The sequence below is a fragment of the Xyrauchen texanus genome, chromosome 20 (genome assembly GCF_025860055.1).
Source record: "Xyrauchen texanus isolate HMW12.3.18 chromosome 20, RBS_HiC_50CHRs, whole genome shotgun sequence".
Taxonomy (NCBI): Eukaryota; Metazoa; Chordata; class Actinopteri; order Cypriniformes; family Catostomidae; genus Xyrauchen; species Xyrauchen texanus.
Genome location: NC_068295.1, coordinates 14,396,195 through 14,423,845, shown reverse-complemented (window position 1 = coordinate 14,423,845; position 27,651 = coordinate 14,396,195). Strand labels below are relative to the sequence as shown.

The following is a 27,651-nucleotide window of genomic DNA, read 5'->3' as shown; positions in this document are numbered from 1 at the left end:
TCAAAGTGTGAAAAGACACCAGCGGGGCAGGGCGTGGAATTAAGTTTGGGTTTGGACAAAGCATCTGAACCAAGTCCTTGAACTGAACTCCCACCTTGCACTCTCCACTGCATTGGAGGACGATGCCAGCCTCTCTTCAAGGAGTGTCACTCTGCGTCTCAGCTCGCCCTCTCTGTCCTCGGCCGTCAGAGCCTCACGTGTGTATGAATCCTCAATCTCTAAAAGGTGATTACGCAAACGTTCCAGCTCTTGCTTTAGACGCTGTTCCTTATCACGTGTGTGCTGCAGCTATGCACAAAAAGAAAATAGGAGTGAGTTTGTGTTCATGTCAATGCTGACAGTAATTCAATACAATACATTCATGTCTGCCAAGTGTACATCTTGGGTTCTATGCAATAGAGAAATGGAAGATAGGAAACATTTAGTCCCACACTACACAAGCACTTCTTAAAATGCAGTAAAGCACCGGAAAGTGTAATCTTGGTCTCTGCTACCTCACTCTGCAGAGCAGATGTCTCCATCTGCTTTTGTTTGAGGGCCATCATCACTTGATCTCTTTCCTGTTGAAACAAAACTGCCTTCTCCTGCATGGATTTCACTTCATTCAGCAATTGGTTTAGCTCACCAGATTTACCCTACAGAACAGTAAGAAGGTGGAACAGAGCACCAAATGTAAAATCAGAGCACTACAGAACACATTTTACAAGTTAAGAGTCTATAAACATTATGCAAGTGCATTGTTGCCATTGCAGCTTGTTTAAGGGGGAGGGGGATATATTTTAGTTAAACAAATCAAAATATTTACTTTTATAGTAAAGATTACAATTAGTCAGTATATAATGCTTTACAACATTTCACAAAAAAAATTTATATTTATTTTTTAACTTAAATTCATATAAAATCATTAAGAAAAGTAAAGGGATGACAGACTTAGCAAAAGCTGTTAGAAACCTGTAGGTGATGACTGATTTTTTATGTATAATGTTTAGCCTATACAACCGCACAATCAAAAAAAGTTGCCAAACCTGCTCTTTATCTTTTAGCATCTTCTCCATGGCAGAGGCTTTCTCGTTCACAGCACTGAACTGAAATTCTCGTTCCCGAAGCAACATCGACACCTGCATGTTGGTTTCCTGCAGGGCGCGGAATTCAGTCTCTTTCTCACGAGCTTTTGCAGCAATCGCTTCATTCTCCTCCTTTAGCTTCTTCATGTCAAGTTCCAGGATCAGCGTGCGCTCCTTCAGGTTCGTGACAGCCTGCTTCAAGACCTCGTTATCATTCTCACGGTTTCGTAAACTTTCGCTCACCTAGAGTGTACACAACAAATACTTTTTTATTAAACAAAGGTTAAATAAAACTAGTGAAACTCTGTCAATAAAAATAGTGCCTTATTAACAGAATTTAACTTTTTTTTTTTTTCAAGCATACCAATCAATGGTGTAGACTAGACACAGAAATTAAATGTGCAATCTTTGGAACAAAAAACAGGCTAAATCTAGCTCATGCTTCACTGCAAGTTTTCATACAAAGCTGAGATTTAACTCCCACTGCAGGTCAATCTGTATTGTACATATGGTAGTTTTCCCTTTCACCCTTTCAAATAAACAAAATTGTAAAACCACCTGACTGAGCTGGTCTCCCTTGGTCTTAATTAGTAGATCTTTCTCTCTCAGGGAGTGCTGCAAGGATTCTAGCTTGTCTCGGGCCTGCTTGACCTCCTCTACATGGCTTCTTTGGTCACTCTCAGAAAGAGATGCAGAATTCGATAAACGGTGGTTGTTTTCCTGGAGAGTTCTTATAGTGCACTCCTTCTCTGTTAATGTTCTCCGCAATGACTGTAATTCCTGATGTGGACTCTCATCTTGGTCTGGTGGTGCTGCCCCCTTCAGGTTTAGAGGTGCAAAGAACTGGGTGGTAGTTGTAGCAGCAACTTCTGGTGATTGCTTGACACTGTCTAGCTTTCCAAGGAGGACATCTTTGGTGCTGTTCAGCTGGCTGATGGTCTGCTGCACCTGTGCCAGCTCCTGACCCAACAATCCCAGCTTTATCTCTTTCTGCTCATAGCTCTGAACAAGTCTGGTATAATCCACTGAGAGCTTGGTGCTGCAGTCGCTGTCGGCAGACACCTGCCCCTGTAGCTTCAGCAGCTCCTCATGTAGTTGAGCAGATTCATGCTGCATGTTCCTCACCGTTGTGATCACCTGCTGCTTCCACTCATCCATCTTTTTCACTTGCTGTTTGAGAGTGTCGCGTTCCTGTAGCACCTCCTCAAATTGGTTGCTGCTGACACCCCCTGAACTGCCGCTCACAGGATCGTTGCATCCAGATGTTTGGAGAACAGAGACCAAGGTCTGACATTTCTGAGTCAAGGCGTCAATCTCGATATCCTTCTCTCGGATGATGCGGGATAGGTTCTGAATAGTTTCACGAAACATCTCCTGACTGCCTGAAGGGTCGCTCATGGTGGAGAGCCGCTGGTTTTCTTGCTGAATTTTCAACAAAGCCGCTTCCTTGGCAGCAACAATGTCCATAATTCGATGGTAGTCTGAGCGCAGCTGGCTGTTCTCGCGGGCTTTCTCGTTGAGCACGGCCAGGACCTGTTCACGTTCCACTGCATAGGCCTGCAACTGCTGCTGGAGGAACATAACATCCTGGCTGTGCCCACCAGACACTCGTGCATGAAGTGCCTGGATTTCTAGATCTTTTTGCAGCACAATCTTTGAGAGTTTTCCCACCTCATTTTGAGAGACTACAAGCTGATCGAGCTGTTTAGTAAGAGTAAGGTTCTTCTCATTTAGCTGGCTAATCTCTGTCTCTTTTTCCTTAATGCCTTTCACAAGTCTCTCAATCTCCACCTTGGAGAGGTCATGTTTCTCATTTCCATTTTCACCATTTAGCGATTGGGTCTTGTCCTCTTGTAGGATTTCTACGGACTGCATTTGACTCTGTCCCTGTGTGCTGAGCCCATCCACTTCAGACAGAAGCCGTGTGATCTCCTCATCCTTAGCACTGATAAGTCTTTCATAATTGAGTGAGCTTTGGTCGAGTCTTGACCGTGCTTGCTCTAGTTCACTCTGTAGTACCTGTACAGAATGCTGGGACTGTAGTACTGTGGCCTGTTGTTCATCTGATACTGTCCTCAGAGCTTGGACCTCTTCTTCAAGTCGATCTCTTTCAGCTTTGAGCTGGTTCACCTCTGTCTCAAGCTCGGTGATTATATCCAGTGTCCTCGGCTCTGACATCGGCTGAGGCCTGCTTTGTTGGTCACTCAGACGGTCAATCTCTTCTTTGAGATGATTGTTTTCTTCCTTCATTGCTCCAAGCTGCTTGTCCTTCTCCTCCACTGACCTTTTAAGAGTGTCACACTCTTGTGTTGCCCTCAAGACACTAGTCTCTAACTCTTGTTGTTTTTCCACAGCTTGAGCTTTCAGTGTTTCAACATAGGTGTCCTTCTCCTGCAGAAGCTCTGTGAGCTGCTTTTGGCCAGCCACAGTGATGTCCAGCATCTCACTGGTGTATTTGTGGTCAGAGACTATCTGCTCCATCTCACGCCTGAGCTCTGCAATCGTGAGATCCTTCTCCTGATTGAGTTTCAACATTCGCTCATGTTCTGTCTGCAGTGCAGATGCATCCATTGAGCGTGCTCTGCTCAGTTCGTCAATGGTATGTTGGTACTGCTTGTCTTGATCTGATAGTCGCTTCTCAGACTGACCTAGCTCAAATTCTAACTGACTCTTTTCTAATTTCAAGGCGTCAATACGAGTGTCTTTCTCCAGGGACACCCTGCTTAGAGAGGCCTGTGTATCTTGGACCTGCCCTTCCAAATAGTCTATCTTGTCCGAAGCCTGAGAGCTATCTTCTTCCAATTTCCTGGTTTTAATTTTCAATTCAAAACCTTCCGAAACTGCCTTCTCATAGGAAGATTTCACTTCTGCCAACTCAGTCCTCAAGTCTTGGATCTCTCTATCCCTTGCCTCAAGTACCTTTCTGTGTCCCTCTACCTCATTTCCTCGCTCCCCAGATTGTTTCAACTCTTCTCGAAGTGCAGTAACTTCTGTATCCCTTTCTTGCAGCACCCTCTTAAGGTCGGAGGAATTCTGTCGCAGCTCTTTGCCCAGATCTTGAGACTTGCTCAACTTTTCCCTCAACTCCTTTACTGTGGTTTCCAGTTGCTGCTTGGCCATGTGCAGTTCATTTAAGGAGAAAGCACTCTGACTTAGCTTCTCTCCCTGGGCTTTCAGCTCCAGCTGAAGAGTCTGTCTCTGATCAAGAGAGGCAGTGAGATCTGACTGAAGACAGGCAACCTCTGCCTCTGACTGGCTTTTCTGCATGGACAACTGTTCCTTAACTGCAATAAGATGCTGGAGAAAGAAAACAGATTAAGTACACAAGATAAGAACATGATGCATACTTGATTCAATTCTGCAAATCAAGCACACTAAAAATATCACATTTTTGCTAATAATATTCTGTCTAATACACATGAAAACCTACATTGGTCTAAAGCACTGTTTCTCAACCTTGTTCCTGGAGGCACATGAATAGTACATATTTTCAATGTCCCCCTTATCTGACACATATCTTTAGCTTGTTAGTAGTGACTCCAAGACCTGAAATGGATACATCAGATCAAGGAGACATGCAAAAGTTGTAATGTTGGTGTGCCTCCAGAAACAGGGTTCAAATACACTGGTCTAAAAGAGGCATCGTTACCTGTGTGGCCTCCTGGTTCTGCCCATCTAGTTCTTCCAGTTCAGCAGTGAGTGCTTCTACATCAAGGTTGGCCTGCTTTAGCGCCTGGTCTCGTCTATCCAGCTGGCTCTTTAAGTCTGATACTTCCTGTGCCAGTTCTTCCATACTCTCTGACTCACCAGCACTTTGTTTCTCCCCAGACAACCTCAGTTTCTCAACAAGCACAAACTGAGGATAGAGAAAAAATATATATTGGAAAAGTGAATGAAAAGAATTTGGAAACTAAGAAAATATTAAAACTTTGCATGATAACAATAATCCTTTAAAAAGACAAACTGTAATTTCCATTCAAAAACAAGAAATACATATTATTGTGTATAGTATTGTTAATCAATATAAACCTTGTCTCTCTCCACTTCTTCCTTTTCTTTCCTGAGGGTGTTTATGATGGTGTTGAGCTCCAGGATGTCAGCATGTTCCACTTCTTCCTGCGGGCCACTCTTGAGTCAAAATAAAAAGCATTTCATGAACTGTGCTGAACGAAAGGTTGCAACACTACAATGTTTATTTGAATGTGTATAAACTGCTTAAGGAAGATGTCAGCAAATGTACCTCAGTTAGACTCTTCAACCTAGCAATATTTTGCTCTGCAGCTAAAAAATGCAAAACACAAAACCAAATATGAAAGAGCAGTTTAAGAATTTGACATCCAACACCTTTGATAGACCATGTGTAGTAGAATCAGGGTTATATAGATCCAATAACAAAAATTAATTGCATTTACATTGATTGATTCAGGTGCAAGCTGAGCTATAATGATTTCTGCCATTCTGTATACCTGCCAAAGCTTTTCTCAGGGTTTGTATTTCATTGTCCTGCTGGGCTTTCAACATAGACTTCCCCTCCTGTTCCTGGACTCGAGCTTGAAGTTCGTTAACAGACTTTTGAAGGCGACTGTAATTCTGCAACAATTCTGCATTTTCTGTTGTAGCGTCCTCCTTCTCCCGCTCTAGCTCAGCCTTATGATGCTCTACTTTCTCCAAGCTGGCCAATAGGTCACTGTATTTTTTGTGCTGAAGCTTCACCTCCTCTTGTAAAGACTGAATGGTGGACTGCAACTCTTGAAGCTTTGAGTCCTGCATTGTGGTTGGTGTGCTGACTGTGTTTGCCCCTCCTGTGGAAACGAGGAAAAACATTGAATGCCTATTATAAAGTAAAATTCTAACCATTCTAACAATCACTTAACTATTAAAATAAAAACATATCCTTTGCATATCCCGTTTGAAAAAGTTCCTGACTCTTCTTAATGACCATCAGTGCTCCTTACCACTTTGAAGCTGCTCCTCAAGCTCCTCAATTCTCTCCTCATACTCCGCCAGCTCATCTCTGTGCCGTTTTGAGATATCAGCCATTTTCTGCCGCTGGGCATCCTGCAGAGCTGCCAGTTCATGCTGGTGCTCATCCACTTCCCGTGCCATTTCCTCTCTCAGCTCCTGATTGGGTCAGAGCACATCAATTGGGTTTAATATAGAACCTGATTTCAAGAACTCACCAATAGCAAAGTTCATATGACAAATCTGTGTTTTTTCACCTTGATCGTTCTTTGCAGTTTCAAAACTTCACCCTGGTCTCCATTTTCATCAGAACCTTGTATCTTAGATGCCTAGTAAGTTAAAATGTAAAAAATAAATAAATCGAATTCTAAATTAATATTTCTACAATTATATAATATTTACAATGTTGAAATGCATCGAATAGTTAAAACAAAAGCGTGTAATTTCTGCACCACTAATGGAACCAAATGTTTTTTTTTAACTGGTCCAAATGGGCTGGACATAACATTGGTTCAACGAACTGCATATCTTTGGGGCGAAATAATTTTTTATTTTTTACAAACAAAAGTCATTCGGGGGGATTATTTGAAATGCGTTTCTATACAGCAATTAAACAGCCATTTGAAAATTGCAGTGCCATTAGTGCCAAAGAAATGACACACTTCAACTTTAATTGTTGTTGGGTTCTGTGTACACGCTAGCAGACTTCCACCTGAGCCACTCTCCTCCAATGGGACACGTCAGCTTCTAGACGATGAACCAAACTGGACAGCCTGTTAATTTCCTGTTGTGACCACAGGACATCACTGATGTCCACTTCATCACCATGGAAACCTTGATGGACAGCTGAGGGCTGATGCATGAAGGAAGACGAAGTAGTGGTAGTGACAGCAGCGGTGACAGGCAGTACAGCAGCGTCGAAAGAGGAAGAGTGGGTCAGAGATTGAGTGGAGCACTGGAGTTTCTGCATCTCCTCCTGCAGGCCACTCTGACGAGCCTTAAGGTGACTGATCTCAACCTTCACAACAACAACACACAAAATACCACATTATCACCATTAAAAACTAGAGGTTTCAAGGTAAGCAGTGAGCACTGCTGTTGTCTGTGTGTAGTAGGACTAAGGTAATTTTGAGTCCAAACCTCTTTCTGTTGCAGGAGGGTTCTGTATTCCACTGACTGCTGTTTGATCTGAATCTCTGCTGCCTCTAATTTCTCCTCCAGCTCAGAGTTTATACTCAGCAAGCGCTCATACTAAAACAAGTAAAACCAAACACACAAACACCAAGTTTCTTTTACAGGTCTTAACAGTAGCTGGCGGAAAGCTGACACGACCTGGCGATAAAATACTACAAATGGGTCACAATACAAACAAATTGGAATTTTTTTATGTTTGTGTATTTGTTTTTCAAAACTAATACATAGCAATATTTCTTTTTTATCCCCTTTTTCTCCCAATTTGGAATGCCCAATTCCCACACTGTAAAAAATGTCTGTAATTTTAACAGTAAAATACTGTAAAAATGCTACAGAAATAAAACGTTAATTGATTAACGAATATTAACTGTAGAATATATAGTAAATTTTTTTATATATATTTTAAAATACAATACAGTAGTTTTTACAATAAAATGTTGTAAAAAATTTATTTTTTAGATGTAAAAAGATTTTTCTGTGTAATTGATGTTAAAAATGTACATTATGTTTAACAAGAGAGTACATGTACTTTTTACAGTACATTATAGTTAAAATTACAGTAAAAAAAACATAATCGGGCGTTCCCAGAATTCCCTGCGTGATCCATTACATTTCATTATATTTTATGGGAATAGTTATGTTTCATCTTATTTTTAATATCAGTTACGTACACTGGGGTGTTCTGTTTTATATTTGATGTAATTTAGTTAATGCATTATTTAAATTTCACATGTGTTACCATGATGGTGTTTAGTGTATGTGTGAGTGACACTGAGCACTGTCTCTACATAATTATTGGTCATTGCTTGTGGAAGAGCCTCTATTGATGAATGTTTTTTTTTTTTACAGTGCCAGTGTGTAAATTACAACTATTTTAAACTGTAAAATGTACAGGTTGTTCTGTAAAGTTGTTTACATATTTACTGTATTTTTTACATAATTATTCTGGCAACCACAGCTGCCAGTTTTCTTTTTTTGTATATATAACAGGATTTTTTTTTACAGTGCACTACTTAGTAGGTCCTCATGGTGGCGTGGTTACTCACCTCAATCCGGGTGGTGGAGGACTGTTGCCTCCGCTTCTGAGACAGTCAATCCACGCATCTTTCATTTGGCTTGCTGTGCATGACACCGCAGATACTCAAAGTACTGGAGGCTCATGCTATTCTCCGCGATCCACGCACAGCTTACCACTCGCCCCATTGAGTGAGAACAACTAATCGCGACCACGAGGAGGTTACCCTGTGTGACTCTGCCCTCCCTAGCAACCGGGCCAATTTGGTTTCTTAGGAGACCTGGCTGGAGTCACTCAGCACGCCCCGGATTTGCACTCGCGACTCCAGGGGTGGTAGTCAGTGTCAATACTCTCTGAGCTACCCAGGCCCCCCCATACATAGCAATCTTTTATTCAGTTGTTTCTTTTTATCTACATTGTACTTTGGTGCTTTGCACAATTATACTCTTAGTACAGTTTGAAAAATGTAACAAAAAATGTTGTGTAACGTGGCTTTTCAAAGAATGTAAATAGCAGGAAACATTTGAGGCAGACTTTTCAACAAAAAGTCAGGCACTTTTCCATATTAAAACACAAAACATCTGGTCTCGTGATTAAAGAAATGGATCATGGTGACAATGTCACCAGGAGGATGTAGCTTGGGCCTGGATACTGTGTGCACAGTTATTCACCTCAGATTTTTGTGTTGCATTTGAAGTCTCCAGCTCCTGCAATCTAGAGCCGGACACAGTGGCAGCATCTGTAGGGAAAAAAAACAACACCACCACACTGCTAATCACCAAAGCTATAGTTTCAAAAGAAAGAAAGAAGAAAAAAAAGCGGAGTATATCTCTGTTCAAACAGCTCTATATTTTTACATAGCAGCCACTCAATCTCAGTTGTGAGCCATTCAGCAGCACTTTCTTTTTATGTAGGTGATGATAATGCTGATGGCAACAATAGCCGAAAAGCACTTCTGTTAATTGTCAAACACTTCCAACTCTTGATGAAGGCGATACACTTCCTAACCACAAGGCCTCACTGAATAAATATGCTAAAGGTGAACAATCTTTGCCAAGTGCACACTGGTAAATATTCTGTTAAGATTTTTTCCTGAGCAAACAGTCACACTATGCCTGTATGAAATGTTCATGGCTATAGTTTGGAGAGACGTGCGTTAAGTCAATTGTTGGGCGACTGTCCCTTTAAATTCCAACATTCCAGAGGACAGGAAGTGTGGAGGCTCAAGTTCAGTTATCTATATGACTGACAAATACTGTGGAAACAAAACAAGCAATCCAATAAAAATTATTTGGTGACATATTTACTACTGTCAACACTTGAATGAATTTACAAACACTTCAGCTCACCTGATATCCAGCACGACAAGACTGGGAAGGAAAGTTCAGTGAATCTCACGTAAAACAGAGTTGTGCTAAACTCCTCTACACAAAAGCAAGAGTGTCTTTCTACAAACCGTGAACTTCAACAGAGTCAGTGTACATCCAGAGTCTCACATCACTACACTGGGCCATTAAGAAACTGACAGCTCACTAACCTCTCTGGAAATGACTGAACATCTCTTTAAAACACAATTAAGGAGGTGTAGCATAGAGTTATTTATTTTCTGGTTGAAATGGCCTGACTTTTAGTCATCACGTCACATTGTAAATTCCTTAAAAGCATCTGCTAAAAGACTACTTAAAATTGTGAAACAAAACAAGTGATGGATTCACATCAATATGACCTTATACAAAAGAACTTCTAGAATACGAACGTCATTGACATTTTTATTTCTGTCAAAAATCAAAGATGGTCCTACTGTGAATAAGGTCTACTAAATGGATAGTTCACCCAAAAATGACAATTCTCTCATCATGCCATCCCAGATGTGTATGAGTTTCTTTCTTCAGCAGAACAACAAAAAAAGACTTTTAGAAGAACATCTCAGTTATGCAGGTCCATACAATACAAGTGAATGGTGGCCAGAACTTCCAAAGCTTCTGAAGACATTGATTTAATCATTGGATTCATCTTATTAAAACTCTTTTATGCTGCCTATATGTGATTTTTGGAACTCGAAAGGTATGGCCACCATTCACTTGCATTGTATGGACCTACAGAACTGAGATGTTCTTCTCAAGTTTTTCATTTGTTTTCTACAGAATAAAGAAAGTCATACATATCTGGGATGGCATGAGGAGGGAGTAAATTATGAGAGAATTTTCATTTTTGGATGAACTGAACTAACCTATATTTATAGTGCTGATTTGTCCTGTTGAAGCTTAACAGCCCAAAGTCAATATGAATTGTTGGAAAAGACCTGCATTGAGATTCTTTAAATCCTCCTCCTGTGTTCCACAAAAAAACAACCACAGCACATGATGAGTAGCTAATGACAGAATTATCATTTTTGGGTGAACTATTTCTACAAAATTTTTAAGACTTGATGGTTTGAATTGGAGATCTGATTGGCTTGAGACGTGTCTTATGGGTCAGTTTGCTCTGCTGGAAGCTGGTGATCAAAGTTCTTTTGTGTGCTGTGTGTGCTCACTACACAAACAGCCAAAAAAGCCAAGTTGTTTATCTGTTAACAAACACCGGTAGTTATGTTATTACATAAGCAGTCAACTTCAAGAGAAGACACAACAAGGGACAACCAGAGACACCCACCAAAGTCATTCATAAATTCATTCACATAAAAATAAAGCTTCCAGGCTCTGCTGCTATAAAATAATTTACTTAACAACAAACTACAACTGCAGATCTAAAGGGGATTCAATGTCTGTACGCAAACAAACAAAACCTCCAACTCTACAACTTTAAGGAATCACTTTTATCCAGATTCTCAAGACATATGCATGTGTGTATATATATATATATATATATATATATATATATATATATATATATATATATATATATATATATATATATATATATTCATTCATGAACTAATCATGACGACAATCATTTGTGCTCATCAAATGTAAATAATGCATAATGACATTTCAATGTCATGGGTAAACCACTATAATCTTATTCTAAATGACAAAGACATGCTCAGTACATAATGCACAAAATATCAACACACGAATTCATTATCTAAACATTTTAGAAGTTGCAAAAAAAAGCCTGTACGGCAACTGATATAATTCTCATGGCTGATATGAACTCACCTCCTACTTCCTCGGCGCTTTCCAGTAAAATATCTTTGGTAAAATTAGAGATCTGCCCGGTAAACGAAGACAAGCTTCCCCCGACCTGGCCAAGACTCTGACCCAGGCCGGAGCCCAATCCTCCTAGCCAGGAAGACATGACGGACCGTACCGGATCTAAACTTTAATCACCGAACCAGGCCTTTCACAAAGACACAATATATGACAGCACAGACTATAGTAAACGAGGGAATCATGTACCCAAAATAACTAATAATAACTACTGGTTTATTTTTAATAAGTTTAATAAATCTAAATCAGTAGTGGGTCCGGATCCCAGCTGTTTAAAGCATCATGACATAAACAACGACGAAACGCCGAATTATACTAGTAACTTCACGGGAAATATGAAGAGCTGGTCACCAGGTTATAGCGATATATTGTCGGGTGTGTTTCGGATTCTGTTTTGTTTTGGTTCGCTGTGTTTTTCACGACGATAAAGTGCCAGCTCGACCGTGGCCATCACAGCCTGGCTGATCATCCGTCAGAGGGGACGTGGACAGCACTGAGGGATTGTGGGACGGTGGAGGACCAACATTAATCCAACTCACACTTCTCACGGGACAACAGCGACGCCAATGGACAGATAGAGTATTGAAAATAAAGGCATAAATACTTTTTATTTATAAATTAATTTCATTTCAGTAAAAAAACATTTTGTGACCACAGTATGCCTTTAAAACAGCACTAATTCTCCTAGGTACACTTTCACAGTTTTTCAAGGTTGTTGGCAGATAGGTTGTACCAAGCATCTTAGATAATTTACCATGGTTTTATGTATTTAGGCTGTTTCAATTGCTTCCGTCTCTTCATATAATCTTAGACTGACTTGCTGTTGAGATTCTGGCTCTTTGTAGGGCATCCCATCAGTAGCAGGACTCTTTATTCAACTTCCATTATATTCTATTTGTAAAATGAATGTTGCTCATGAATTTGTTGCTGTATATATATATATGAGAGAGAGAGAGAGAGAGAGAGAGAGAGAGAGAGAGAGAGAGGAAAGCTGAGACAACAGATTGAATATGTGTGTTAATATTTATTAAGATAAATCAGCTTTACAGTGTGAAGAAATACAATCTGTCGTTTAATGTAACAAAAATAATCATGATTAAATTATGTGAAATAAAAGATTAATAAAACAAATTCTAAATTAAGATTCTTAATTGAGTTAAACCACACCTTTTAATTATACCTTAAATATTTCACTTTATACTGCTCTTAACACGCATACCACACTTTACTGAAATCATTCAATCAATTGGGCCAAGACAGAAAAGAAATTGAGAGAGAGTGAGAGAATGAGAAAAAACTGCCCAATGGCATGTCTGTGCAAATTGTTGAGCTCAACGGTGAATGCATACTGAGCAACTGTACAGCAGCCTGAGAGCTCCCCAAGTTTAACCTTCATTAATCAGAAACAGATTATTAAGTATTATTACAGAAAGTCCTTTATCTCCCATCAGGATAATTGTGGTGCATCTCTGGTGTGTACGTCAAAAGCACAATCATTACCCAAAGGTGTAGTAGTGCCTGGAGAGAAAAACAAAAATTCAAACAAATCCATAAACAATCTCAGAACATTAAATTTTTCCCTAGAAGTTTAACTTTTAACTTAAAAAAAAAAAAGTTAACTGTCAAACATTACTTGATGTGCTGTGAAACTCACCATATAAATAATAACGAAGACCCTTGCCATGGGATAACGTCTGAGAAAGATTCCAAGACGTATACTGGAAGGATAAAGACAACAGCATAACGTAATCAATTTTCTGTCAGACCACTGTTAAAGACATTTAGTATATAAAAAAAGGTTAACATTTTACAATACGGTTCCATTTGTTAACATTAGATAATGCATTAGGTATCATCAGAATCAGAATGAGATTTATAGCCATACTATAATGTGTAATGTATGTACATTCATGCACATACAAGGAATTTGCCTTGTTGACAGAAGCTTCCAGTGCACAAACAAAACAACAACAAGACAGAAGAAATAGAAAGAAAATAGAATAAAAATAAAGAGCGAATAGTAATATATATATATATATACACACACACACACACAATAAGACAACTATATACAGATAGTATGTACAAATACAAATCAGTTATATACAGTGAAAGGGAACGTAATCCAGAAGAGGTAGGATATGTTAAATAATATAATTGACAAGGCAGTGTATTGCACGTAATTGTAGTATAGTTTTCACTGTTCATGAGATGATAGCCTGAGTGAAAATTGTTCTTGTGCCTGATGGTTCTGGTGCTCAGTAGTGCCAGCCAGAAGGCAACAGTTCAAAAAGGTAGTGGGCTAGGTGAGTGGGGTACGGAGTGATTTTTCCAGCCCTTTTCTTCATTCTGGAAGTGTGCAGTTCTTGAAGAGAGGGCAAGGTGGCAACCAATAATCTGCTAAGCAGACCGGACTGTCCTTTGTAGTTTGAAATTTGTCCTTTTGTATCATGAACTAACTTTGTTAATGTTAGTTAATAAAAATACAATTGTTCATTGTTAGTTCATATTAGTTCATAGTGCATTAACTAATGTTAACATATACATCTTTTGATTTTAAAAACATTTTACTATATGTTGAAATTAACATTAATCAAGATTATTAAATGCTGTAAAAGCATTGTTCATTGTTATTTCATGTTAACTAATGTTAACAAATGTAACCTTATTGTAAAGTTTTCCCAAAAAAGAATTTCAAGGGACTCATCACCTGAAACGGTCAATGGTGCTGGCTGCATTACGGACCTTCCCATACACTCCTGTACCTGGGCCTTCTGCAGAACTAAACAGGATTGGTGTGTTCCTCTGCCTAGTGCCTAAACGTTAAAACAGAATAAAAGTTAGATTGTCTGTCTGAATACAACTTTTATAAAATAAATTGTTCCACCCTCTGAATAAAGTAGGTAGTATCGGCACAGAATAAAAAGTGGAGACCTCAAGCTCTGTTAGTCAGATAAAATACATAAAATGATATATAATGTTTTCAAAATGGTTATAGAAATTCTATTCACAGCCCTTGTCACCAATAGAACAGCTCCAACACAATAAACAAGCTTGGTTTGATTGCACTAACCTGGTCCCTCCAAGGCAGCCATGTTGATATTTGAGCTGCTGTTCTGACCACCCTGCAGGTTCTTCAGTTGCTGTTCCAGCCTCTCCAGCTGAAAGACCAGCGAGTTCTTCTCAGTGCCCAGGGCCTCTAACATGGTCTGCTTCTGAATCAGGGTCTCTGTCAGCTGGTGCAAACGGCCCTCCAGCTCCGTCTGACTGCTGTTGCTCAGAGCCTTATTGGTCAGCTAGAAGAGATGAGTGCAAAACATGTTTACAAATAAACTAGCATTGTACAAATTTCTGAAAACTTGGAGAGGGTGGAAAGAAGTTTCTTTTAAAAGAACACTTGGTGTAAAAACCCTAATTGTTTTATCTTTCAAATTTAAAAACCTCTTTTCCTACAAATATGTGTTTGTGGTACCTGGTTTCTAAGCTTCTGGATCTCCTCCTCTCTGTCTTTGACGCGGCCCTGTAGGGTGATTTTAGTGCGATGATGCTCTTCCTCAACGTACTGAAGTTCCTGCAGTAAAAATACACAGACTTTCACTCATTACTCATCCTATTAAAAAGAAAACAATACAGCCTGGGTTCCCACCCTTTTGACCAATGAACTTCTATGACTTGTTCAAGCATTCATGATTACTAGTTGAGATGCACCGATGTATCTATAACCTATCGATATTTATCAGCCAATTATTAACCAAATTAAAACCATTGGCATGAAAACATGCATGAAGCGATAGTTTATTTATAACTGATTAATAACATAATTTGTAAAAAATAAACTCTGATTTCAAATGCACAATCCAGAAATAATAATTGCAACACTATGTAGAAGGGTTGGCACTACTCAGAACATGTAATATTTAAGTTTTTGTTCTGTCTCATTCTCAAGTGAATACGGAAAAAACGCCATAAATGGACGTGGCAGTTGTGAAAGCGCACTTACCTATAGGCTACATGATGAGGGAAACCATTCAAAATGCTTTGAATCCAACAGACTGAGTTCTGAGATATGGGTATGATATCCATTAATGGTGCATGATTGATTGATTGAATTAAGATTTCAATTGCAATATGGCTTTGTGCAATTACTAAACCTTAAAAGGCTGTGTTTTAAGCTGCAAAAACAAAAGACTATTTTCATATCAATAATCATGTTATCATATTTAGTCATTTTTGTATCTTTTTATCTTGAATCCACAGCGGCTCTCTTTAAAATGTTGACCTGTCATATGTTTAACAGATCCAAACTTCAATGAAAATGTATTAATTTAGGAACAGTGAAAAGAATTCCATTTTAGAATAATCTGATGACAAAATTAGGTAGTTAAGTTATCGGCCTATTGTTTTTTGTTAAAATCAGTAATGGACAAATATTGGTGCATCCCTAAATTCTAGCTAAGCATTTTTTTTTAGAGATGCCACTTACATGAGCAATTTATAGCCAGATGGTGAGCACACAGTCAAATTCATATTGTCTGTAAAAATGTCTAACACCTGACATTTCCAGGCTTGGATAAATCAATTCTTTAACTTTCCTGATAGTTTCAGGTTTTCAATAAATGTGTGCACAGCAAAAAATCTGAATGGTGCTACATCCGCCAATGCTGTCTTCTCCATTACTCACATACCTGTTTGGATCTCTCCCGCTCTGCCTCTATTTCCTGTTTGGCTCTGATTTGCTGGGCATGTTGTTCCTGTACCTCTGCCAATTGTTCTCTCCAGTTCTCTGTCTCCGTGAGTGCCTGAGTTTCCAGATCCTACAGGACACAGAGGATATTTGAATTTGCGTGTACTTCTTATCCCTAAAATCTGCATTTATAAATTTTGTTATATGTGAGTGCATCTGTAGTACCTGTATCTCTGTTCGTAAGCTCTGTATTTGGGACTGTAGTTTTTGAATCTCTTCTCTTTGCAGTTCTTTCTCGTGTCGTAGCTCCTCTAGTTCAATTTCTGCCCCAGACCCCTCCAGGACCTCCAGACCTGAGCCCTCCTTCAGACTGCTGATCAGCTTCTCCTTTGACTGGGGGAAAAACACACGCATTATCATATGAAGTACACTTCATACACTTATCAAACAGGGATAGAAAATTAAGAAAGTAGTAGAGAATGAAACCTGTAATATGCGTGAGGCTTTGTTTCTGTAGTCTTGTAGCTCTTGTTTGGCATACTCTGTTGCGGAGCGGGCACTCTTGACCTGCTGCTGAAGTTCATCAGCTCTCCGTTTCTCCTCTGTCACACGACGCTCTGCACTTGTTAACGACTCTGCCAATGTCTGCCGCTCTGCCTCCACCTTCTCCATCCGTATGGCAAACTCATTCTAGGAGATATAAAAGCGTTAGTATGATTTACAAGGTCCATCATGATCTTGAGTTGGTATGTGGACATAGATGATTTTTTTCACTCTGATCATAAGCCAGATGTCTTTACCTCTTATTTTCCGAATTGTCAAACTAATTCAAAACTGTTAGACAAACGAGTTTGTTACATAAATCCCTCAATAGGTAGCAAACTCTCTGAGGCATATAAACATTTCCCTCTGATTAATACAATCGAGTCACTGTCTTATGGCTTGGGCATAAATTACATGGTATTCATGTTTAATTCTACATGCAAGGCTATTATGGATAACTGCACTCCTTTTAAAAACATAATACCTAAAACTAGACCCCAGCCATGGCTAAATGATGGTACTCATGGGCTCTGGCAAATGTGGAGGATAGCAGAGAGGAAATGGAAGAAGGACAGACTCCAAGTGTCTTATGACATGTTAAAAGACAGCATAATTAAATATCAACAGTTCATCTAGTAAGCCTCAAGCGTTATTTAGCACAATAAATACTTTGCTAAATCCAGTTATTAGTACTTTCCAGCTCAGAGTTTTTTTTATTGATAAAATTGCTGCTTTTAGAGCTAGCATCTAATCTTCTGACCATAACCAAACCCCCCGAATCCCCCTCCCTCTGCTGTCCTTTTGGTGAGTTTGAACCAGATATTGTTCCTCCTTGCTTCCTCAGCCAGGTTCTAGATGTAGTTGTCTTGAGTTTATTCTCAATAGTGAATTGCAGTCTAGCCCATCTTACTTTAAGCATGCAGTGGTGCATCCTCTACTAAAAAAAGCCCAACCTTGACCCAACAGCATTAATAAACTATCGAACAATCTCAAAATTGCCTTTTCTATCAAAATGTTTAGAGAAGGTTGTTTACCATCAACTCTCTCCTTTTATAATTCAATCAGGGTTTAGAGCACAACACAGCACAGAGTCTGTACTCTTAAAAGTATTTAATGACCTGTTGCTGACTGTTGATTCAGGTTGTCATGCAATTTGAGTTCTCCTTGATCTCAGTGCCACGTTTGACACCATAGATCCCAAAATCCTTTTGAGGCACTTAAGACAGTGGGCAGGGATTCAGCAGACTGCTCTTAAATGGTTCTCCACTTATCTTAAAGATAGGACATTTTCTGTTGAACTAGAGGACTTATCATCCCTGGCTTCCATAACCTGTGGGGTTCCCCAAGGCTCAATCTTGGGCCCAGTCTTATTTTCTTTATACATGATTCCTTTGGCCCAAATCTGTTAAAGGCATAATATTTCCTATCACTGTTATGCTGACAATACCCATATATTGACCAATATCTTCCTTTAAAGCCTGGGGACCACTCTGCATTAGATTCCCTTATCTGGTGTATTAATGATTTCAAAAAGTGGATGGCAATGAATTTTCTTCACCTAAATGCATCAAAAACTGAAGTGATGGTGTTTGGTCCATCTGGCTCCACCAAACACATGATTAATGATTTAGTCTCCTTTGTTTTTAAATTACATGACCATTACATGAGTTAAGTATTTTGGATTGTCAGTAAATAACTTCAATTTCAGTGAGTTCCTCATATAAAGCTATGTGGTTTTCTGTGTGCATCTACATGGCAGAAAAGTTGTATGTAATGTTGTAAATTAATTTGTAGCATCTATCTTGAGTATGCGCATGTGTGTGTACTCACCTGCATCTGTCTGTAGCTTTCCTGCTCTCTCTTTAGAGCAGCCTCTGCATCTCTTCCTCGGTCATGTAGTGTCTGTAAAGCCTGAGACTGAAGACTGCTGCCCTCACTGTGGTCATTCAGTATCCTGAAACACATACAATACAGCATTGAGGTTTGTTTATTCACAGAAGTGAAGGCATAGGAGAAAGTTTAGTAAATAAGTCCAATTTGGGCCTTGTAGTAATAGCTGATTGATAAAGTTATTTAATGGCTGATACAGACACAGGATGTCTATACATTTTGAAACTGGCAAGGGGGATGTAACACTTGTGTTTTTTGCCAAGTGGACATGATTATCAGCCAATGCCACGTGACATGTAACATATAATAAGTTCACTAAACATAATCGTATGGAGATCAATATTTTGTATCATCATTCCAATAAACCGGTCCTCATTTAAACCAGAAGTGTTTTTCAGTTTTCATGAGTTGTCACGGAGTCCCACCTGCTCCTCTCGTTGTGCGCTTCCTCAAGTGCAGCATTTCGGGCCTTCAGTAGCTGATCAGCCTCATCCAGTCTCACTTTTAAGACTGCCAGCTGACCATCTTTTGCAGACAGAGCTTCTGTGAGGTCATCAACCTGCGCACTCAGCTCTCGAACTGTGCGATCAACGTGAGACTGGTCCGAATTCCACTTGTCAGCACGAGCTCTCGCGAGGTTCACTTCTACAAGCATGTAATGTAACTCATTTAAAGTCTGTTTTTGCTTTTGTGCTCACTTGTAACGTTAATCATTGTATACAAGGTGTTGTACAATTCAACACAATTCAGATCTACATAAAGTTCAACAGACACACCAGAAATCTCTTTGACTCACCCTCCTGCATGTTTTTGGCTCTCTGGATTAGAGAGGCCATCTCCTGGTTGAGAGAAGACACTTCGTTGCGCAACAGCTGGTTCTCCAGACGAAGATTAGAAATGACCTGCTCTTGGCCCTGTTGCTGCTGTTGCAGCTCTTGAGGTGGGATCTCCAGTGCTGCCTGGGGCTCTGCAGGAGCATCCAGCCCCAAGTTCAAACTCTCTGGAGCATCAGCTGGGAAGGAGACATGGATTGAAGTGGTTCAAAGAGAGAGTCTAAAAACGTAGTTGTCTGGATATATCAAACTTTATCAAACAGTCATGGGTCAGTCCTACTGAGGTGTGAACCTGCAGCTTTTATGTTAAACATTTTCCATAAATCAGAGTGCTATCACACTCAAATCCTCTTTAAATGAACCAAACTCAGACTACTTTAATAGGACAAAAATGTGAACCAAATGAAAAAGAACTCCATTCTCTTTGCATTTTAACTGTCCTTGGCCTTTAGCCCCCTGCTACACAGTGTGCACATCAGTGGATGTTGTATTTTAGCTTCGCTATACACAATGCATTTAAATTAATTTGAATTAATCTCAGTTCATAAGAATCTGGGCTGTCATTAAAGGGTTAAACTTTTGACGTACAGAGTCATGTGACAAAACAACATTGCGCCTTTCACAGTGGAGTTTGTCTTTGGGAGAGATGCAAACAAAACTACATCTGGTGAGAAGCCTAATTAAGTTTTCACATTGAAACCAGTTTGAGTCAAAGATTAGTCGCCAGTTTCATCCAACATGCCATTTTTTAAATTTGAGTGATTTATCACGAAACGCCACGATGCTCAACACAATGTACTTTAATGTGTACTTTAGCGCATTTTTTCCTTAGATATCCTATATTTACATTTTCACATTGAGAATCAATGGGTTCATCCAAAAGCTGGAAAATGTTGCTTTCAGAGGCTTTACTTGGAGTTAGGATTAAAATAAGGTGCATTTAAAACTGTTCTTAGTTATACATTAATTATAATATTAATTTATCTTCATACTATTGCTACATTTAATATTAGGATATTATTACACAAGAATAGTAATCCAAAACAGAGTTATAAACGTTACATATAAGTCATAATTCTTGCTCTTAGACCTCTTGACACAAGCCCAATATGAAAACACACATTGTATAATGTAAAAATGTATGATATATCTTTTGTACCGTGGCTTTGGTCTCGAGTGGTGCCATCTTCTGTTTTAACACTGTGTGAGCTGTTGGAGAGAGAGCTGAGGCTGGAATTTCTGGACAGGCCCTGTGTGGAGGACAAGGCTGCAGTGACAGAGGGGCCCATCTGGAGGTCGCTGGCCACAGATGTGAGTGACACCTGGGTCTGAGTTGACCCCAATGCAGGGCCTAACACTTCAGACACAGTTTCTCTCCTAACCTCCTTTCTTTCACTCTGCGGTGGGTCTGAACTGTTCAGGAAATCAAAGAGCAAATCATCATTCACTTCGGGCTTTATAGGCCGCACAAAATTGGTTGAAGCCTTGCTGCTAGAACCCAATGGCGTGGTGCTGGACACATTAGCTGTACCAGCCAAAACTGTGGCTTTGGATTTCTTGATGTTCCCAGCGGCTGTGGAGATGAAAGCTGAGGTTCCATGGGATGAGGTGGAGAGTGAGTCCCTCTGCTGCTGGTCATGGGCGGAGCTGTAAGCTGCAGAGTCGTACTGGATTGAATCTATGCTGTCAGAACTGTTGTAGGGCAGCAAGGACTTTGGAGCTGAATTTTGAGTCAAAGCAGTGGCTGCACCCTTGTCCACTTTATTCAGAAAGTCCTCTGCCTTCCCAGCAAGATCAACAATCCAAGACATCCTGAGATCCTATGGAATAACATACACATGCAGAGATGACACTGCAATCAATTTATACAAAACAGAGCCTGTAATGCTTAACATGATTTGTCACATTAGATTACAGTGCTGCTGAATTTTCATTTATATACAACTGCACAAATGAATTCTCCATTCTCCAAAAGTACATTACATTTTAGAGAAAGAGATTAGCGCTAGCCTCCAACATGAAGCATTGAGAAGTCAGATCTGTAGTAAACGGGAAATGTCTGAATGATTGTTTGACTTCTTCAAAGCAAATATGAGCTGACATCACCTCCAATCCCTTAATGTATAATCTGGATCCATCCACAGAGCGTTTGTACAACTCATTCTCTTTTAAACTATCATTTTAGCCTCGTATAAAAACAAATGACATTTTATTACACCGTATATCAATCGTATAAATCGTTACAAATCTATCATGTTTTTAATTTTGAACCATTTTATACCTATCGTGTATTGACATTTGCCTTAAGCTCTCACAATTCTTTCTTGAAAAGGATTCTTTGCATTTCGCATAGCATTAATCGTGTAACTTAACTAGTCACTGTGTTTTCAATACACAAAACTGTCAAAGTTACATCAGTATCCACTATAATTAGCTTAGGTGTCGAATAAATCATAATAAAAAACATGATGACAGTAATCTGCTAAGCAATACAAGCTCAGTTTAATTTCACCTAGCCAATAATGGCATTTAATGACATATTTCTTAGTACCTGAAGGGGCTCCAGTCACTTAGAAAGCAGTAAATAAATCTTGCAAGGACATTTTTGGAGAATACTGGAGCGAATGATGTCAACAGTGGAGCAAATCTTTTATCGATCTTTTATTTGATCTTATTTCTCATTCTGATCCAGTCCGACGTGGACCAGGAACTACATGAAGGGCCCATAACAGTGCGCCTAACACGCCGCCTGACTGTAAATCTGCATGTGTGTCATACGCGCTGCCTGAATGTAAATGTTCACTGAACACATCAGTGCCATACAGCTGTTAATATGATCCCACATCTGTATTTGAAATATTCTAGTCTTTAATATACAGGATCCCCACTCCTTTTAGCCAATGACCTTGTTAGTCAATTATGATGATCATATATATTTTTTTCACTCTGTCAGTTTTTCCTCATTAAAAAATGTTTAGCTCCTAAAGGAATTAATTGTAATTTTGCAATATATTTAGGAAATCATGACCACTCACATTAAAATGAAGACTCCAGTCATTCCAGTAAGTATATAAAAGCAGTTTTATTCTACATATAGTCGGTCTTCACATGGATGTTAAAATCAAATAACCAGAATTAATAAAACCAAGTCTTTCTACCAAGTCAGTCCACTGGCTGTCATATTTGGAGCGCTATCTGGTGGTGCGTAGGAGCAGACAGCGGGTTTTTAAACCACCAGTAGAGTCTTGCTCTTGCTGCTAAGCACTGTGGTGCTCGTCGATCCTTTTCTTTATTTTGCAATGTCTTATTCTCTGGCCCTCCAGTGGTACTGTTTCTAATCTAATCTCATTGCAGCTTTTTTCTTCTTTTTTCATTTTAGAATCTCACAATAAAATATTTAATTTATTCTTCAACATTAAAAATAGTGATAGGCTATTTATAATAATTCAGTAAATTCAATAAATATTAACGGCTTTCAAACTATCCCATCCCACACCATTTAAAAACAAAAAACTGCTCTCAACTTACTTTCTTTTGTCCATTCTAACAACATACATAGAACCTTCAAATCTTTAATAAAACAGAAGCTTTACCTTTCTTTTTCGACATTCTCTATATAATCAATGCAACTTACTTTTAGCTTTCCGTTCAAGCAGAGCTTTACATTTACAACGCAACAATCTTATTATTAATCTATTATAATCCCTTTTTTATTATTAAGTAATAATTTATTATTACTACTTTCTCCATTTCTTACACTTTCTCAGGTGAAGGAACTTCCATTCTAATAAAATAATATAAATCAAGTTTTTAAACTAACAGAAAAGTTGTTTAAAATAAAGAATAAAGTCGTAAAGAGGCACAATGGAAATTCAAACATACTTGTGTTTTGAAATAATTGCTCAGTAAAATACACTACGTACATTTAATGTCTCATGACTTATTTTTTATCCAAATGTTTCAGCATCATTTAACAATAATCATTATTATACCTCTAAAATGATACTTTCACATATTAACTATGGCAAATGGAAAGAGTAGTAATAGAAATAGACACTCAATCAACTCTTTGTAGCACCCACTAACCTTTTTTCTTTTTTAATGAGGGTACTCTCTGGAAAATTTGGGGGAGTAACCAATCCAATAGGTAACTCTATAACTTTGCCATAAGTTTGTAATATTTACTCTTCAAATCAATAAATCAGTGGTTAGCTGCTGGATTTAAATTTTGACCCTCAGAACAATTTAGACACGGGTATTGAACCCCATTGATGGCATTCTGGAAAATCATAAAGTAATCGTATAAGACTGAAATAAACAGAGAAATTTTAATCCACATTATAAATGGCAAATCAGTAATGATTACCAGCAGTAATGAGCGCAGGAGGATCAATCAGTCTTATTTGTCTCCGGATTTCGGACGGCCCAGCCGTCTGCAATGGTGAGAAACTAGTTCCAGAATGAGTTAGTGAAACAACATACACATAATGATAACAAAATAAACACAGAATAGACGCATTAATATTAAGTTATTAACTTTTCTCATATTTGAGAAAGTTATGATGTTCAGTTTAATCTTAACCTTTCTCCATGGGCTTCACCTGCCCCCAAGACCAATTTTTAAATGATCCAAATCATTCTTAAATTTATTTTCCTTTCATTTTAGCCTCAAAGGCAGCTTCTCAGTGTACCCATGATCAAACAAGGCCTATTCTGTGTATACCAAATTAAAAATAAATAAAATAATCTTTTTATATCTATCTGCTATCTATATTTTTCTAAAGTCAGGGCCCATTTCTGTCTGTCTGAAGACATCAAGAGAGGCTTGTTTCCCCTCAAAGTCTGCAGAGTATCATTGCCGCCATCCTCAATCCCTTCATCAGACATCTTTTGTTGGTTGATCAAGTTTACACAGATAACGTTGCACTCACATTTAAATTGTTCTCCAGACATTTTTAAACACAGAAAAATCAAAAACAACTTTCTAGTGTTTAATTTAATAATGTTAAAATAGCATTCTCTCATAAACTGGACCAAACAGAACATAAAACAGACACGTGAATGTGAAGTTTTCACATTTAAGGTTTACTTTCATAAGTTACAAAATATAATTTTCTTATTAGTTATTTTATCATCATATCTTTGGTCCTCTTTTGCCATTTGCTTGAATATAACAACACTTATCTTAAATACAACCTTTGTTTAAAATCCAATTACTTATTTGACTTTAGTTTAACGCAATAAACTAGACTCAAAGCTTTATTGTTTGTCCAGATAATGTGATTTCACAAATGCAATTCAATCACTTTAAAGTGATCACTTTTTTATAATCTAAATATTCTTACTCATCACTCTGATATAGACTTTAACTCTAAGCACAGTTATACCTCTTGAATGTATAAATTCTCTGTATGAAGTAAAATAAATTTCTATGCTACACTCTAGATTAGGAGTTATGATCTTGCACATGTCCATTCAACAGCTGCTCTTTCTCAGTTTAGTTAATCTTACATCAGGCTTCCTGCATGGCATGAAAAAACAGCCCAATAATAAATATTGTCCAGTTAACTTTTTGATTTCATGCACATTTTTGTTTTAAAGCTATTCTTTTTCCTATTGTTAGTTTATACTGTATTATATTTATCCTATATATATATATATATATATATATATATATATATATATATATATATATATATATATATATACAACCAGAATATTTATTAAGTGCCCTCTTTTGCCTCTTATATTGATGGAAGGTTGAAAATAGCCTAAACAGATTTTCTTTGCTGTAAATTGCATACATACTCCTCATTAGTTATGCAGCAAATGCTCAATCTCTCTATCTGGACAACAAATTCTAAAATTTTTGAAGAATGGCCAAACCCACAAAGCCAATATTTCTGAAAATTTGTAAACTTTTCTCTATATTAACAAAGGAAATTCCTTTTCAAAGTTTCACGAGACAGCTTTCATTCCCAACAGCCATTCAATATAAAAGACAATCTTTCTTTATTAGACAACATTTACTCCATTCATCGTATCCTTTTTAGGGCTTATATTCACACTTGTCCCCTTATTTATTGGGCTCATATAATGTAACATACACTCTGCTTTCCTTTTATTGTTAAGGACTCATCAAACAGTTCCATAAGCAATCACACTTCAGTCATACTTCCCACACTTTCAAACACAGATACAGATACTCTGACAAACACAGAAACTTTCACACTTTTTACAAACACAAGACCTTTATAAACAGAGCTCTCAAAAAATATGATACAATTCTAAAACAAAACTATTACTTCTGCCCCTCCTTTCGCTCTCCTCTTTTTATCCCTCTCCCTCCTTTATTTCCATAAAAAACACATTATTTACAGTGGTTGATAGCTATATCTGTTACTTCTTTTTATATGAAAACTCATGTACTTCCACCCACAGCTGTCACATCCATTTTGAGTCTCTGTTAAAGACAATTTCTACATTGGTGCTAATTCTCCTTTACTCTCTCTATTACAAAATCACCTTAACATTTTTGATTGTAGTTCATTTGTTCATAACTTCTCTCCAGAAATGATCACTAACTCACTGTGTTCCTATTATTAATCTTGGTCTTTCTTTTCTCCTCTCAAACTCAGTAACAGCTTGCTTCCACATTAGGATTTCTGTTTCAGGAGGAAAACTTAGGGAAGAAAAAAATAAAAATAAAAGGCTTCTCCGTTTCTGTGCATGCTCACAGCCCTCCCATTACTGCTCCATCTCTGCTCAGCCAGCCCCTCCCCTACAGCTCTTCACAGCACTCAGTCTCTAGCGTACTGTATGAGAGAGAAAAAGACAAACAACAATTGTGTTTATTTATCTGAATCACACCAACTACGATTTGGATAGTGTCCAAATAAACAACAGAGCCAATATTTTTTAACACTTTTTAGTTCTTGGAATGATTTTTTCCAAACTCTTCATTTACTTTCATTGTTCATTTTCCATTTACCAACCACAGAACCTAATACACCTGTTTCTTTATATCACAGCACACTCCACTGTATACTCACACATACAACACAATACAGTGCTGTCAGCAAAAGCACACAACCCAGCCATCGTAAACACAGCACAGTTAAAGCCAGCAACACATACAGGTGCTGGTCATATAATTAGAATATCATCAAAAAGTTGATTTATTTCAGTAATTCCATTCAAAAAGTGAAACTTGGATATTATAATCATTCATTACACACAGACTGATATATTTCAAATGTTTATTTCATTTAATTGTGATGATTAAAACTGACAACTAATGAAAATCCCAAATTCAGTATCTCCGAAAATTTGAATATTACTTAAGACCAATACAAAAAAAGGATTTTTAGAAATGTTGGCCAACTGAAAAGTATGAACATGAAAAGTATGAGCATGTACAGCACTCAATACTTAGTTGGGGCTCCTTTTGCCTGCTCCACCTCAGAAAACACAGTGGACCAACACTAGCAGATGACATGGCACCCCAAACCATCACTGACTGTGGAAACTTTACACTGGACTTCAAGCAACGTGGATTCTGTGCCTCTCCTCTCTTCTTCCAGACTCTGGGACCTTGATTTCCAAAGGAAATGCAAAATGTACTTTCATCAGAGAACATAACTTTGGACCACTCAGCAGCAGTCCAGTCCTTTTTGTGTTCTGACACTTTGTCTTGCTCAAGATTGGCTTGACACAAGGAATGTGACAGCTGAAACCCATGTCTTGAATACGTCTGTGCGTGGTGGTTCTTGAAGCACTGACGCCAGCTGCAGTCCACTCTTTGTGAATCTCCCTCACATTTTTGAATGGGTTTTGTTTCACAATCCTCTCCAGGGTGCGGTTATCCCTATTGCTTGTACACTTTTTTCTACCACATCTTTTCCTTCCCTTCGCCTCTCTATTAATGTGCTTTGACACAGAGCTCTGTGAACAGCCAGCCTCTTTAGCAATGACCTTTAGTGTCTTGCCCTCCTTGTGGAAGGTGTCAATGGTCGTCTTTTGAACAGCTGTCAAGTCAGCAGTCTTCCCCATGATTGTGTAGCCTACAGAACTAGACTGAGAGACCATTTAAAGGCCTTTGCAAGTGTTTTGAGTAAATTAGCTGATTAGAGTGTGGCACCCGGTGTCTTCAATATTGAACCTTTTCACAATATTCTAATTTTCTGAGATACTGATTTTAGGGTTTTTCATTAGTTGTCAGTTATAATCAAAATTAAAAGGAATGAACACTTGAAAT

The 27,651-nt window shown here is 38.3% G+C and overlaps 2 protein-coding genes across 2 annotated transcripts in view; both read right to left on the bottom strand.

The window, feature by feature from the left end:
* Positions 1–11,907, bottom strand: part of trip11 (thyroid hormone receptor interactor 11) — a 28,174-nt gene extending 16,267 nt beyond the window's left edge. Inside the window, exons 1-14 of the mRNA XM_052151206.1 lie at positions 11,394–11,907; positions 8,907–8,974; positions 7,167–7,277; positions 6,739–7,044; positions 6,284–6,355; positions 6,020–6,185; positions 5,531–5,866; positions 5,305–5,345; positions 5,094–5,192; positions 4,714–4,920; positions 1,623–4,361; positions 1,026–1,307; positions 495–635; positions 95–288 (exon numbers count right to left, since the gene is read on the bottom strand). Of these exons, the coding sequence (XP_052007166.1) occupies positions 95–288; positions 495–635; positions 1,026–1,307; positions 1,623–4,361; positions 4,714–4,920; positions 5,094–5,192; positions 5,305–5,345; positions 5,531–5,866; positions 6,020–6,185; positions 6,284–6,355; positions 6,739–7,044; positions 7,167–7,277; positions 8,907–8,974; positions 11,394–11,532 (4,901 nt within the window). The 5' untranslated portion in view covers positions 11,533–11,907. The remainder of the gene's footprint in view (positions 1–94; positions 289–494; positions 636–1,025; positions 1,308–1,622; positions 4,362–4,713; positions 4,921–5,093; positions 5,193–5,304; positions 5,346–5,530; positions 5,867–6,019; positions 6,186–6,283; positions 6,356–6,738; positions 7,045–7,166; positions 7,278–8,906; positions 8,975–11,393) is intronic.
* Positions 11,908–12,438: 531 nt separating this feature from the next.
* Positions 12,439–22,109, bottom strand: golga5 (golgin A5). Its single transcript, XM_052151182.1, has 13 exons — positions 21,946–22,109; positions 20,554–21,214; positions 19,358–19,573; positions 18,987–19,206; positions 18,502–18,625; positions 16,615–16,818; positions 16,354–16,521; positions 16,130–16,258; positions 14,917–15,015; positions 14,518–14,740; positions 14,155–14,260; positions 13,099–13,162; positions 12,439–12,962 (listed from the first exon to the last, which is right to left on the bottom strand). The coding sequence occupies exons 2-13, from the start codon at positions 21,203–21,205 to the stop codon at positions 12,882–12,884; spliced, it is 2,286 nt and encodes a 761-aa protein (XP_052007142.1). The 5' UTR covers positions 21,206–21,214; positions 21,946–22,109; the 3' UTR covers positions 12,439–12,881.
* Positions 22,110–27,651: the final 5,542 nt, after the last annotated feature.